Source organism: Lithobates pipiens, unplaced genomic scaffold, assembly GCF_037356315.1.
Source record: "Lithobates pipiens isolate NorthernLeopardFrog02 unplaced genomic scaffold, aLitPip1_a1.2 Scaffold_8, whole genome shotgun sequence".
Lineage (NCBI taxonomy): Eukaryota > Metazoa > Chordata > Amphibia > Anura > Ranidae > Lithobates > Lithobates pipiens.
Window position 1 is genome coordinate 207,159,993 of NW_027507903.1, and position 16,517 is coordinate 207,176,509.

The 16,517-nt window shown below is 39.9% G+C and overlaps 1 protein-coding gene across 1 annotated transcript in view; it reads right to left on the bottom strand.

The window, feature by feature from the left end:
- Positions 1-16,517, bottom strand: part of CFTR (CF transmembrane conductance regulator) — a 275,425-nt gene that overhangs the window by 202,956 nt on the left and 55,952 nt on the right. Inside the window, exons 6-7 of the mRNA XM_077472949.1 lie at positions 5,662-5,825; positions 516-641 (exon numbers count right to left, since the gene is read on the bottom strand). Of these exons, the coding sequence (XP_077329075.1) occupies positions 516-641; positions 5,662-5,825 (290 nt within the window). The remainder of the gene's footprint in view (positions 1-515; positions 642-5,661; positions 5,826-16,517) is intronic.

The window sequence follows — 16,517 nt, forward strand, 5'->3', positions numbered from 1 at the left end:
GTTACATATACAAATCTCACGTCTTAATCTTCCCAAATAAGTAATGTTCTAATTTATCACATCATCATTTATTTTACTATAGCCCATGTTTGGCATCTGATCTATCACTCAAACCTGCAGACAAATACAACCAAAGAAACAAATAATCTGAATACTAACTTTTTCATTTTTTAACTTAGGAAGCACGCCTGATTAAAGAGATATGAAGCTATCCATGTACTTGTCTGAGTATGGAAAAATCTATTTTTTTGGTATACATACAACTGGCTAAAATGTTTCTGATTTCCAATCATTACTCATAAAAAGGTTGTGCTCTTTCCATTAAAAATGATAGTGGTCAGGCAGGGACTACCAAAACTACTGGCAAAGGTTACACTAACAAAGTCTTCACATAGTGAGATGTGAACTATTAAAATAATATGCAAAAAACTGCAACATTTGCACATGTTTTGAGCATTTATGAAGGTACACTATACTGTATGTATATAAAATGTATATAATATAATCAAGCTTACTGTCTAAAGCCTTCAATTATTTTCTCCATAGCTTCTTCCCAGCAATAGGCTTTTACTGATTGTATGTTGTCAATAATTTCAGATGTCATCACAAGCCTCTCATTAATCTTGCCTGCCCTCTGGTCTCTGCAGGAAATAAAAATACGTAATTGTATAACAGATATTTAGAAAAACAAACTAAGACAGAGCAACACATGAAATGGCCTTAAGTCCATACCTCCGAACTGTCCTGGATTCACCGGGACTGTCCTGGGATTTGATGCAAGTTACAGAGTCTTGGCTAATCAAGCCTGAGTCCCCAAGCGGGCTCAAGGGACTTGCCCAGCGGGGATTGCCCATGCTAGTATACAGACAGGAGGAGGAGGCGGGAGGAGGAATAGCTGGTTGTTAAGGAGTGGGCCTGGGAAGCCGGCCGCCACATCCTTAACAACGGATGACTCATCAGCTGTCAGGGATTCCCTGCTAACAGCTGAATGTAAAATAAAACATTTCTGGGAATAATAAAGCTGTGAAAAAAACAGCATGCCCCCCCCCCCCCCCCCAATCCGTACCAGTCTCGTCCTTAAGAGTTTCTCATTCTGAAGTTCAAAAGTTGGGAGGTATGCTTATATATTTTAGAAGAAGCTACAGTTTCTATTTTATTTATTTTTCACTATACTGTACTTGTGAAAGTAAGCAGTTTAATGTTCATAAACTGTGTGTATTTCTGCACATTATTGGTTTGAAGAAATGCCAATGATGGTAATAATCATTTGGAGCACATGGCATCTGCTACTGGTCACATTACAATAGAAACATCATACAATTGCCTAAAATGACGAAAAGTCACCGAAACGCCATGACAAGCTCTCTTTTCATTCACTTCTAATAATTTTAACCTCCCTGGCGGTATGATTATTTCGGATTTTAGGTGCTGAAAGCGGTACCATTATTTTGCATGGAAATTTGACTGTAGGCCTGTAATTCTTAGGAATAACTCACTGAAATCTGTCCAAACCAGAGTCTAGTAGACACCCCGGGTATGATAAAGTTTGAAACACAAAATCATAAATTATAATATAATAACTGTAAATAATAACAAATAATAATTTTTATTCAATAAAGTTTAGTAAATAATATAATCAAAAACACTGACATTTTTTTTTTGCCAAACAAGAGTGCAATATTGGTAGTCATATTGCTTCAGTAAACGTCCTGGGTATGGAAAGTTTTCAAACATGGTACAGCACAAAGTGCAACGTCACAGTCAGGACAGTAGAACCTGGTTTCTTTTCTTATTTTCCTTCCAGTGTCGTCACGCTTAGAGCAGCAAACCACACACATCCTTGTGGGTGCTGCCTTCTTTTCCGTTGATGGAATGTGGTCCATAAAATGCCGACCAGTCAGGCGTTCCGGGTTCACAATGCCAGCAGCACGACGGCCAGATCTGTTTACAGTCGTTGGTGTTTGGTGCTTGAGGAATATAAGTTTGGCAACTTTCCAAACAAAGTCTGCATGAACAACAGGCTTGTCACTATTTTTTTTTAGAAGAATGAAAGCATTCCTCAGGCACTGCTCCAGAAGGTGCCTGAAGATTTTTTTGTAATATTTTTTCTGTTGCTTCCTCATGGCTGGGTAAAAAGTCATGGCCTGGTCAGCTGTCAACACCTCCCATAGTATGGTTGTAGTCCATCATGACTTGGGGCTTCATTATGTCTTTTCCACCTTTTGTTTGTACCATGACAGTAGAGGTGTTGTGAATGGTACTCATTAGGCATATATCTTTTTTGTCGCACCATCTCAGTGCCATCATTTTTCCTTTCTGCCAGGCAACTATTTCTCCTGCCTTGAGCTTTTTATTGCCAAAAGTTGGTGGCATGTCACGCCGGTTAGCTCTAACGGTCCCGTATGCATCTGTCTTATGCTGTAAAAGGAACTCGTAGAATTCTGGAGAACTGTAAAAATGATCTGTGGTTACACAGTAGCCCTGATTCAGCAGTGGTTCAATCAGAGTAAGAACGGAAGCGGTTGCCTTTCCATAGTTACTGAATTTTTCATTGAACTTGGTTCCTTTCCCGGTGTAAAGTATGGAATTCCATATGTAACCAGTGCTGGATTCACAGAGCATGAATGATTTTATCCCAAAACGTGCCCTCTTAGACGCAATATACTGTATCCAGCTGAGTCTTCCTTTGTAGGCCATCAGACTTTCGTCGATACTGATGTCTCTATTGGGTACATAGGTCTTCTGGAAATTTTGCTGAATAATTTTATATAGCCCCCAAATCTTTTTAAATTTTGTTGCTGGATGAGAAGTCTCGTCAAATTCTTCATTATTCTCAAAGTGCAAATATTTCATAATAAGGGAAAATTTGTACTTTGACAAGACGGTGCCAAAAAAAGGAGTGGCTAGTAATTTGATGGTTGTCCAGTACCACTTCTGCAGGGGTTTCCCAACCACTCCCTGAAGAATTATGAGACCCAGAAACTTCCAGATGTCCTCCTTGGTTACTGGTTCCCACTTTCTGCTCCTTGCAAACCCCTGATGCGTAGCAGCTTGTTGTTCCTGGTTCCCGATTTTGTCTCCATAACAATTTTTTCTATAACCTCATCGGTCAAAAAGAGTTGGAGGTATGCCAATGGGTTGTCATCTTCCACATCCACTTTATACCAGGTGTTCCAGTAAATGTGAATCTTGGGGGCGCTGCGTGCTCCGTACCGCAGTCAATCGAGCACCAAGTCTGCACATCACTGGGCAAAGTCGCAGGATCATCGCTAAATGACTAACTTCCCACGAATTGCTATCACTCGCTTCTGCAAGTGATTCTGTATCGCTGTTGCTGTTTTCCAACAGGTCATATGCCGCTTTTGAGGTAGAGGCGTGCTTTTTTGATGCCATGGTCGCTTTCACAAAGTACAGTAAAACTGCAGGCAAGGGCACTGGATAAAGCCCTGGGGGCAAGCTAAGGTCAATTTTATTTTATTTAGTAATGTAATCCAATAGGATTACAATGTATCAGTGTGTTTGTGCTTTATACTTTTTGAATTTGCCGCTGGTTCCACGGAAGCCAGGGCACACAGTGCATCGGGCGGAAGAGCCGGAAGATCCGGCCGCAGTACACAGCGGGAATACATTGCGGGATCCCGGGGACAAGGTAAGTAATGTCTTTCAGGATCCAGCGATGCAATCCCGAGTGTGGCTCGGGGTTACCGATAATGGTACTAAAGTCTCACCCCCAAGCCACACTCAGGAATACCGCCAGGGGGGTTAATACTGATTTTTTTAATGACTCTTTTGAAAAATCCCCAAACATCTATTGAGATAGACTGAAAATAACACTCTCTTTGGGGTTGATTTACTAAAGGTAAATAGGCTGTTCACTTTGCAAATTTTCTAATTTTCCATTAGGTTAGTGAATGTAATGAAAATTCACTTTGCAAAGAATACCCAATGAAAATAAACATACGTTTTTTTTTTGCTTCCATTTGATGATGAAAGTCTGCAGAGCTTCACCTCATTCACTAAGCTAAGGGAAAATTCCCTTGCAAAGTGAACAGCCAATTTGCCTTCAGTAAATCAACCCCACAGGTGAGATCTTTTCTCAGCAGACAGAAATACAAAATTCAAAATGAAAATACAATGAATACAGAGATCAGTTAAAGTGAGGATCTACATATAAAATTGACAGTAAATGATATCAAATACTACTTTAAAGGTAAACATAAAAAAAATTGTGCCAAAAGCTTATAGTAGTTTTCCTTTGTTGTAAAGTTTTGCCTTGGACAATATAAATGATTTCTTAAAAGATCAAAGGTCTTCCAATATACCGTATTTTTTTAGCCATATAAGTAACGGGCCTAGCAAATATTTGAACATATTAGAAAAAATCATGTCACCTCAAAACATAGCTGGTATTAGCGTTATGTTTTATATATTTTGTGCACGTCAAGGGAGCACACCGTTTTCCCACAATTAGCCATCTCATGCAATTTGTTTCCATACCAATTTACACAATAATGTAATAATGTGAGACGATTTTAGATTCAATCCATTAAAAAAAACAACAGCTAACATTTAATAGTCAGAATCACAATATTATGAGCTGTCCATAGTGCTGATACCGTGATTTTACTGGATCAGGACTTAGAGGGTTAATTTTTTCACAATCTTTTACTTTAAAAAAGAGCAAGCTTACATTCTATTCAGCATAGGGGGTAAGGGCCATTTTGCAGTCTACCTACCCCCAAAGTCCATGTATCGGATGACAGATGGAATATAGGGTAGGTAGACCTAGTATACAAGTGAGGGTGCTAGCATGCAGAGTTTATATGCAACCTACCAACCCTTGGATGAAAAGCATTGGGTATAGGTGACTTGGGAGGGATGCTCCTCTCAAGCATCAATCCAATGCTGAATAACATTTGGGTTGCTATCAGTATGATGAGGGGCCACATTCTCCCTGCTCCCTTGCCAAAGCAAAGCCAAAGCTCATGTTGGTGTCGCGGGTTCATATTTTTGGGGGGTGAGACACATTTTTTTTTTCAAACACAGACAAAAACTGAAGTTCAGCAATCCTCCTCTAAGATAGCTTGAGCTAACTGCACCATGTCATATTAGCTATTCATCTACTTTAGGTTTTTTACATAGCAATATATGTTTTTTGACCTAAAAATTAAATTAAAGCGTAACTCCACTTTTTGTTGAGAAACAGCCCGTTTACTTGGCGGCCTCTGTAATAGGAAGTCCTGTCTTCTGGGCCAACATTGGACCACTGTTTTGTCTATCATAGGAGATTCTCATTCTGTGCAATCTGTTGGCGCTCATCCCGCCCCCCTCTCTGTCCCCTCTAGGCTGCAGATGGACATTGATCAGACTGCATTGATGGCAATGGTGAGGCTGCATCGATGGCACTTGCGGGGCTGCAGATGGGCATTGATCTGGCTGCATTGATGGCACTTGTTAGGCTGCAGATGGGCACTGCCCTTTATTTTGCTTCAAAGTTCCTTATTTACAATATAAGTTTTTTTTCATGAAACTTCCTTCTTAAAATGAATGTGCGTGTTATACGCAGATAAATATGGTACATATTTTTCCTATGAGCTTGGCCCTTTTAAGAATAGCTTCACTCAGTTCTGTAATATTACTAAAGACGAGCAAATATTGTACCTGTACTTCATCATCCTTCGACCTAGCCATGCTTGAAACAATGCAATCACGACAAGAAAACCCAAACCACAAAATACTGAAGCCTGCAGTAAGTCCCAGATCAGTCCAACAAGAAGTAGTACTTGAAGTGGAGCAATCCATACAAAATGTGCCAGGGCCAGCCCCTACAAAGAAAAACAGCATAACTGTAACATAAACTCATAAAACATATATGAACTGCAATACGCATATCAATATGATTTGGGTATTAATTGTAACAAGATTGAAAGTCAGTGCTAAAAAAACAACAGGGCAATTATAGGTGGGGTTTCATGAGTAGTTTGCCCACATTATTTAATGAAATATTTACCCAGGGCAGATACTTGAAAATGCTTATTTTGCAATAAATGACCTTATGTTACTGTGACTCGGTATTCATTGCACTAAACTCTCATTGGTACATGCCTGAGATTGGGTAAATTTTTTTTTACTTCATACTGTGAAAGCAGTATTAACATAAGATCTATATTTGACAACAAACTGAAATGTGGCTGCTAATTGTACTAAGACTACAGTAACGTCTATCTAAATTCCACATCCTATGTGCAGTTTGTTTTACAGCTGGCAAGGCACCATCGGCTCTTAAGGCGGCCATACATGAGGGAATTGTCTTGTTTGGCATAATTGAGCGTTCAGAGATATTGATGAGTTTCCTTTCACCCTACATCATATACATCCACTCTTCAGTGTCTATTGAGGGCCTTCCCATTTCTGCCTATGATATAGTATTCAGGAGTTCGAGGTCTCTAGTCATCTCTGCTACAAGTTTTTGGCAAAAAAAAAAGAAAAAGAAAAAAAAAAGGTCATAACCTTTGAAACTGGGGGTGAAAAGGACTCCTGTGGGAGATTATTGAATGATGCTTATGAAAATGTGGTGTTGTGGGACAATATTTGACCCCTGTACAGAGACCCTTACATAATAAGACTGATACTATGGGGTTGATTTAGCAAAGGAAATATTCTGTTCACTCGTCAAGGGAATTTTTACTTTACAAGCAAATTTTCCCTTAGCTTAGTGGATTAGGTAAAGCTCAGCTGACATCCATGATTAAATTATGTGCAAGTAAAAATATATATATTTTTTTCATTTTCCTTGCATATGATTGAGTATTCTTTGCAAAGTGAGTTTTCACCATATTCACTAATCGAACAGACTATTTGCATTTAGTTAATCAACCCTTATGCACTTTGTGGGGTTTATTTACTAAAGCTGGAGTGCAAAATCAGACTCCCTTCTGCTTCTAACCTCAGCTTGTTCAATTAAAGGATATGTAAAGGTTTTATTTATTTATTTAAACAACCATGTCATACTTACCTCCACTTTGTAGTTGGTTTTGCACAGAGTGGCCCCCGATCCTCCTCTTCTGGGGTCCCTCAGCAGCACTCCTGGCTCCTCCTCTTCTCAAGTACCCTGTTGGAGAGACGTTCTCCCTCGAGGCACTTGTTCAAGCGTGGTCCCGTGTCCTGCTGCATCCATTGACACAGACAGCAGGACTCAACCCTGTTCCCCACCTCCCGTGTCATTGTATTGGATTAACAGCAGCAGGAGCCAATGGCTGCGCTGCTATCAATCTATCCAATCAGGACCCGAGACACCGGTTAGAGCTGGTGTGCTCATCCTCATCATTGAAAAGACCGGGTTCAGGTAAGTAAAAGGGGTGCTCTGGAGGGGGGGAGGGGGGGCTGCTGCATAACAAGAGGTTTTTCACCTTAATGCATAGACTGCATTAAGATGAAAAACCTTGAGGGTTTACAACCTCTTTAAGCTTTGGCAATAAAACCTGCAAGCTGATTGGTTTCTATGCAGAAGCATACCTCCCAACCTTTTTAGATGGCAGACACCTATTTGCAAAAGTATGTAGGCATAGGACACACCCCCTTAAAGGAAAACTATACAAAAGGAAGTGATTTGTTAAACCCACAAGTGCTTTTTTTTACCATTAGTGTATATATATATGTGTGTGTGTGTATGTATGTATGTATGTATGTATGTGTATGTGTGTGTGTATATATATATATATATATATATATATATATATTAACAAATACAGCAATTTAGAAATAGGATTAAAGGTTTAGTACTAGGGAAACACTTTTTAAAAGATAAAAAGTACTTTTTATATACAACTTAATAGATCAGACCAAAATGAGGGAAAAATGAGGAGTAAAGAGGGACACCGGGACTTTGTTCCGAATCAGGGACAGTCCCTCAAAACCAGGGACCTAAACCTGATTTTGCACTCTCGAGCTTTAATAATAATAAATAAACCCCATAGCTCTCTATTTTTAATATAGTCTGCTATTTTCCTAAACAGTTTATTTATGAATGTGCTTATTAGTGGAACATGCTGCATACATAACCAATCTCCCAATGCTCCACCCATAGGAGTTCGCTAAATTCTCAGGTAGGCCAAAACTGTACATTGTGAGGACAATACAAGGAACTTAGAAAAAGTTTCCTGCTGCAACATGAGAGGCCTGGACTCAATGATTTCATTGTGCACAGCTGATACATTCAAAATGAAACAGAATGCAGAAACGTACAGAACAAGGGCTGTAAAATTATCTCATCTGTTTTTCTTTCTTTTGCAATAAATGCCTTACAATATTGTCTACGACCAAACAACTGCAGGTTTAGAGAAAGCACAGTGAACTCACAAATCCCGGATCAGTTTGCCTTTTGCTTTTTAACTTAGATAACTCCATTCACTGCACACAGTTTTATCAGCAACTGACACAGGACAAAACAAAGAGTGTAGAAAAGGAAGTGTAAACTTGTGTTGTTGGTTTTTGATAAGAATTGCAATGCAGAGGACTGCAAAAAATAGACCATATAATATAATAAAATTGTTAGTCTTTAAAGCGGTATTAGTGGGAGTTCACACCAATGCAATGCAGGAACCAGCACGATTCCAGTACCGGTTCCCGCATCGCATAGAACTTGCAGGCAGTTGCTGCGGGTGTGAGAAATTAGCATTTTTTTAAGCGTTTTTCAGGCATTTTCAACTCAAACAGCAGCTCCCCTGCCCTGTTCTAGCAGCATTCCACACCTTGCACAGCTTTCTACTGGCCACAGCAAAAACACCCACATGAAAAATGCCTGAAAAAACGCAAATCTGCAAGAAAAAACGCTCTCAAATACCTGAAGAAAAAAAAAAAAAAAAGCTTGAAATAACGAATGAAAACACATGAAAAGTGTGAATGTAGCCTAAAAGCAAACATTTATTAGCATATGCAGCTTACCAATTCTTAGATGTGTTGGCTGCATTAGCTATTTTAGGCTTTCTTTATTTTATTTTTACCTGATGATCTAGCCCAGTGGTTCTCAATCCTGCCCTTAAGTACCCCCAACAGACCATGTTTGCAGGTTTTCCTTTATCTTGCACAGGTGATTTAAATCAGAGTCAATGGCTTGGTATTTTGGACAGCAATTTTATCTAAGAGAAATTCACAAAACATGGCCTGTTACTTGAGGACTGAGGTTGAGAACCACTGATCTAGCCAGTAAGTATGTTGGTTTTCAACAGAACAAGCTGTCCTGCAGGTGGGCAGCTTTCAAGAAGCCTAGGTTCTCAATGCGGGAACCAGTGCAACTTCAGCACCAGTTCCCGCATCTCTTACACTGCCCTCTGCGAACCAATGCGGGTGTCAATGCAATGTTGATACCCCCAGATCGGTTCTCAGATCGCAGTGCAAAGTGTGGATTCGGACAAGAATCAGATCGCATGGGTGAGCACACCCATGCAATCCAATTCCAGTGTGGGGGGAAAAAAAGTCATTGCACCTTTTTTTTTTTTTTTTATGCAAATCTGATGCAAGTTCAGCCATACAACTGTATGGCTGAACTCGCACTGCACAGACATCACATGTGATCGGCACAGCAGTGTGGGTGCAAATCACATGCGATGTGTGACATCGCTATAGTGTGAACCTAGACTTAAGTTTGTAAAATCTTTTCCCAAAAGAGAAAAAAAAAACGGTTGCTGTAACTGCTTATAAAGTGTTAGCTGGCATTTGAGTTCAATTTGTTAGTGTATCTAAATCAGCTAGTATATCTAACATTCCTCTCTCCCCAAACTGACAATGCTGCTATCCAAAGATGTCTCTGTTGCTCCTTCATCCAGAGTGGAGACACTCTAATACAGGAGGTGTGTTACTGGCCCGATCACCAGGTAAAAACGCCTATTTCCATTTTTGCCACCAAATTGGGATAATATCTACTTTATATTTGTTACATATTTTCATTCACATAGCATAACCTAAAAAAAATTTAAATATGCTGCTTACTATTTTAGACACTTTTTTCTGATAACTCTTGCACTGAAAAATCCTACCTAATTCTTTTTGTTTATGAGGAAATTGGAGAGCAGTGTTTGAAATAATTAACCATGCCTGTGCTGAAAGATATCATTATTAATTGTAAACTGAACACTGTCTTTCCTAACAAAAAATGCAATATTTGGAAGCATGCCCTCGGCATTGTATGTCACAGCCCGTTCACACCTGAACGTTTTGTAGCCCTACGCCTGAAGCTACAAAACGCTGGAGGGAAAAAAATCCATTATTCTCAATGGAGATGGTTCACATCTCCACTCCATGTCGCCTGAAGCCCTACGCCTGAAGCTCAAACAAGTTCCGGACCCTTTTTTGTCGCGCGAATTGGGCTGATTTGGACGTTTTCATTCCCATAGAAACTAATGGAAACGCTCGATTCGAGCGTTTAGCGCGACAATGAGCGTTTCTACGGGCGTTTTGACGCTGTATCTGCTCAAGAAAAAATAAGCAGATGAAAAATATTTTTCCTATTGGCTGAAAAAAAACGCCGAAGTTAAAAAACGCTCGTTGCCGCGCGTTGTAGTGTGACAAAACGCTCGTTGTCGCACGTTGTAGTGTGACAAAACGCTCGTTGTCGCGCGACAAAACGCCGGTAAAAACGTTCAAACACGCTACGCTCAGGTGTGAATGTAGCCTTAATGAGAGGAAGCTAATGTGCTTAGTATTTCTATTGGGACAGACTTACTCTGAAATCGCTCAAAAATCCTCACAGTTGGCTATGAGGCCTTACATTTTACATTTTATGTATGTTTTTTTGGAATGGTAACAAATTTCACTGCAAAAGTAGAAACTGGTATTCACAAAGCTATAAGTGATATCAGTTTATAAAACCAGCCTAGCATTACAAGTACCCATAGCCAAGTAGGAGTCATTTCTGTTATGGCTGTCTATGATATCTTCCATATTTCGTATCTATCTGTGCTCTGCCACATCTGCAGGAACCTGTTTTCCTGATTAGGTCAATGTTTATTGCTGTAGATCAGAAATCTCCAAACTTTATAAACAAAGGGCCAGTTTACTGTCCTTCAGAGGAATAGTGCTCCATCATTGGTATTACTGGGAGGAATAGTGCTCCATCATTGGTATTACTGGGAGGAATAGTGCTCCATCATTGGTATTACTGGGAGGAATAGTGCTCCATCATTGGTATTACTGGGAGGAATAGTGCTCCATCATTGGTATTACTGGGAGGAATAGTGCTCCATCATTGGTATTACTGGGAGGAATAGTGCTCCATCATTGGTATTACTGGGAGGAATAGTGCTCCATCATTGGTATTACTGGGAGGAATAGTGCTCCATCATTGGTATTACTGGGAGGAATAGTGCTCCATCATTGGTATTACTGGGAGGAATAGTGCTCCATCATTGGTATTACTGGGAGGAATAGTGCTCCATCATTGGTATTATTGGGAGGAATAGTGCTCCATCATTGGTATTAGTGGGAGGAATAGTGCCCCATTATTGGTATTAGTGGGAGGAAAAGTGCTCCATTATTGGTATTAGTGGGAGGATTAGTGCTCCATCATTGATATTAGTGGGATGAATAGTACCCCATCATTGGTGTTAGTGGGATGAATAGTACCCCATTATTGGTATTAGTGGAATGAATAATGTTCCATCATTGGTATTAATTGGAGGAATAGTGCTCCATCATTGCTATTAGTGGGAGGAATAGTACCCCACCATTGGTAATAGTGGGAGTAATAGTACCCCATCATTGGTGTTAGTGGGAGGATTATTGCCCCATCATTGGTATTAGTGGAAGGAATGGTACCCTATCATTGGTGTTAGTGGGATGTATAGTGCCCCATCATTGGTATTAGTGGGGGGAATAGTACCCTATTAATGGTGTTAGTGAGAGTAATAGTGCTCCATCGTCAGTTTCAGTGCAAGGAATAGTGCCACATCGTCAGTGTGAGGAACAGTACCCCATCATTGGTGTTATTGGGAGGAATAGTGCCGCATCGTCAGTGAGAGGAATAGTACCCCATCATTGGTGTTATTGGGAGGAATAGTGCAGCATCGTCAGTGTCAGTGGGAGGAATAGTGCCCCATCTTCTAAATCAGTGGGAGGAATAGTGCCCCATCGTTGGTTTTAGTGGAAGGAATGGTGCCCCATTGATGGCCTCAGTGGGAGGAATAGTGCTTTGTGTCAGAAGTGCCCCAAGGGCCAGATAAAGGCAAGCAAAGGGCCGCATCTGGCCCTATGCTGCAGATTGGAGACTGCTGCTGTAGATAATAGAAACGGGGCTCATCAATTGCAGAGATTTTCATCCAGAGATACCATTTTGAAACCTTCCAAGGATTACACATGCTCATAACTGTTGCAAAGACCCGTGCTCCATATTGTTAGTCATTTTTAAATTAGCATTGTTTGTAAAAACTGTGCAAGGAATTGGTATGCTATAAGGTCCACCAAAAGCTGTTTATCAACTATTTAAAAAACATTCATGGGCTGAGCAGAATATTTCTTATCTTGAAAATCTGGGTCTTTCTTACAACACTTTCATAGTTACAACAGACCTAGTCACCTATGGCCAACTATATGGCTACTCATCCCATGGCAATTTCTCCATATATTTCTCTATTATAAGGTTCAGGGTATGAAAAGGATTAGATATCATATAACTGCTGCTTAGCCATCATAGTAACAATCTAGTAACACTTTTAAAACTGCTGGAACATGCATACAGTGAGTGAAGTCAGATCTGCAAACAAGCCTTTGGAGCAGCCTGACAACCAGAAAATAAGCATTTTCAAAAGAAAGGTTCAATAATTGAACCCTAGGTATTTTTTTCTGTACAGGCTTCCTTTAAGCTCTGCCATGCTATGCACGTTAGACTTCATGTACATTGTTGCTGGTAAATGGATATTTAGGAGCAGTTGGGCATTTTTTCTCAGCTGCTCCTGAACTGTCCTCTGTTATCTTATCAGTACATGTACACAGGAGGGTGGTTTATAGTCATTTGTAGGCAGCTGAGTTTAGAAGTATTTTTTGGAAAGCAAAAAAAGCGTTCAGGACGGATGTTTAGAGTAATTTGAAACGCTAAACGCCTGTTACACCTTGTAAATGTGTGTAAACATGGTAACTTGCGTTTAGCCATGTTTTAATTTTTGACTATTTGAAAAAAAAAAACGCTTCTAAATGCAAACGTGGCTAAATGCGGCAAAACTGACATTTTTAAACCTTGGTTACTATCTGTCAAGTTAAATCATTCAGGAGAGATTGTAAAACGTCCCGTGTACATTGAGTCTAATCTCCGCTATCACAGCTTTTTCCAAACTTCCTGAAATAACCAAGCTGAATATGGCCTTCAGCCTATTTCCACTCTCCAGGACTATCATCCACAAGTATCTGTCATATTTGCTACCCCCTCCATGTAGTTAATTTGTTTTGACATAAAGATGTTACAGTTCACCTTTAAACATCTTGTAAAGGCTTTGAAGTAAGAGGCAGGCAGACACAACATCCTGTTGGTTCCAGGGTTAATTTCTCCCAGACAGCATGCGTATCGTATCACGGAGTAAAAAGGCAGAACAAACTATTTCCACAATTCTCTACATAACAAACAATGTAACTGACTCTGGAGACTTCATAAATCACCCAGAGCCAGATTAACACATGTAGAACGGCTGTGAACAACAGCAGAAATGTAATTGCTAGCAATAGTGTAAACCATAAAATATGATACACAGATATCATACCCCACTCATCATCAAAGTCAGACACACAGTTCATCAATGGTCAACTCAAGTACAGGCTACGTTAATAATATTCTCCATTTTGCATTTTTATGGCACTTCAACTTACATTTACCTATACGGTATGTCAATCACCCGCAAAAGAACACGTAATAGCTCAAGGAGAGCAATGACGTAAGGGTTTAATCTGCTGACTGAATGATGCTCTCTTGTTACTAATGATAAGCAAAGCAAATATAGGTAAAGTTTAATTGCACTTCAGTTCCTTTGTTAATGTAACCATATACTGTATATTTACTTTGTTTATCTTGTAATTCAGATAGTTGACAAGTTAGTTCTTTAAGCTGGCAGGTTCAGCAAGGACCATCTGAGATTCAAACCATCTATGGGCAGGCTGATTGTACCCAAGTCTATTGACCAATTTGGGTACAAACAGCATGTCAGGTATTTACATGCAATTACTGCCAACAGCTATAGCCTCTCGCAATAATCACTGTGTTCTCTTAACACTGATGCCTCCCCGTGCCCTACCGGGAGAGCACAATAGCTCAACAGGAAGGATTCCCCCATCAACACAGTCAGTAGTTACAGGAAAGAAAATTGTATCATCTTAGATGGATCTTTTGTTTGGTGTGAATAACTGCAACATACCTTCTGTATTCCAAAATATACAAGTTAGCCAGTTTGGGTGGATGTTTATTCAATAAATACCCAAACCTAAGACCCCTTTCACACTGGGGCGGTTTTCGGGCGCTTTAGTGCTAGAAATAGCCTCTGCTAGGTGCCTGAAAACCACCTCCCATTCATTGCAGTGTGACTTTTTACACTCAGGCAGTGCGCTTGCGGGACGTTACCAAGTCCTGCAAGTAGCATCTTTCAAGTGGGTTGGGAGCACTGTATTTAGCATTTCCAAAACGCCCTGCCCATTGCAATGAATGAGCAGCGCTTCCAAAGTGCCCCTAAAAGTTCTTTGAAAGCACTGCAAAATGTGAGTTTTTAACCTTTTTTGGGTTAAAACCACCCCGCTAGTGACTGAAAAGCACAGCAAAAGCGCCACTAAAACAGCGCTAAAGCTCAGCTAAAATGAGCAACGGCGGGCGTAGTCAGTGTGAAAGGGCTCTTAGTGTCTATGCATACTATATTTTAACAAAGCTTAACAAGAGGAGCTATGGAGATTGCCATATATGTTAGATCAGCCTTTCTCAACCAAGGTTCCATGAAGTTGCTAGGGGTTCCTTGAGCAACAAGCAATTTCTGCACCTTGGGTAAGCTAACACTGATACTAATGATCTTTTCAGCTATTAGTGGTAATCTTCTTACTGACCACTAATACAAGGAACATTCTTCCCACTGACCACCAGTGAAGTAAGGTCCTTCTATCACTAACCAGCAATGTAAGAGGTCTCTTTTCAACTGACCACCAATATAAGGGAGCACAATTTCCACTGTCTGCATTTCTTTTCTGGGTATTATTATTTAAAATGTTATTCTGTTATTGTTACTGTTATATATTACACTATTATTTGATCTATAAGCTATCTCCAATTCAATTTTTCCATTAGCTATAGATAAAAAAGTTATTAGCAGGGGTCTACTGGGACCCTTATGTTATTTAAAAGGTTTTTACATGTTAAAGGGGTTGAGAAAGGTTGCATTAGATGATTATTACTAGACATTTATGATTTTGGTGGATCAAGGAGCAACTAGGCTACCTATGGGTATGTTAAAAAAAGATAAACACACAGGAGCATGGGATCCCAATTTGAATGCATTCAAGGTTCTAACTTCTTGCATCCCGGGATATCTCTACCCGGCCACCCCCCCCGGACCAGACTAATACAGTGGACAATTTGAAGCCGGGACTTGTTGTGTGCTTCTGCAATTGGTTCCCTTTTCTTTTCATATGGGAAAGTTAAGATCTCAGTTGAAATTGCCATCTGACAGATCTTGATAGAATAGATCTTTTTGGGGGTTGTGTTTGAAAGTTAAACACATACACTTGTCAGATTAAACCAGCAGAATCCTTAACCTTAACCAACATCTACAGTCTATGGCCCACATTAAGTTTATTTGTGATTTTCTTTCTAAAGAGAAGATTTCCCCTGTAGCCTGTATTAACTTTTTATACCCAACTAGGTTCAGGGAATTCAAACAATATAACAGAAGGTAACTAAGGTGAACAAAGACTAGGGAATTCATCTATTAGTAAATCAGCTTTATTGTGTTGACATATTCTTTAATTACATATGTTAGTTAAGGTCCTAATTGCAAAAAAGCACAAAAGGACCTATTGACAAGTTTGGTATTTTAATCTATTGGGTACCTGCAAAAACAACAGAGTCTCGTGGAGGACCTGTTATGTAAAGAGGCTTTCATTGCAAAATAAATATTTTGAACGATTGCCCATGGTTTCCCCAAGATAAAGAAATAATGAGGATGCATCCTTAAAGCATTTGTTACCCCAACACGTCATATTCCTAATACGTGCCTGTTCCTGTTCTCTTTGTATTGCTGCCTGTTGTGTTAATTCCTAGCATTCCTGCTAGTCCCCTTGCTTTCCTATTAAAAACAGACCACACTAAGCAGGAGAACACACTGTGGTCAGTTCTCTAGCTGTGTTGGGAACCCAGGCTGCTGTCCTCCAATGATCAGACTTGTCCTGAACCCCCCCCCTCTTTTCACAGCCATTTACTGGGAAGTTCAGTGTACTTCTGCTTCTCATCCCCCAGCTCTTATGCAGCTGAGAACAGAGGGAATGTGATCACTTATAAAAAAGGG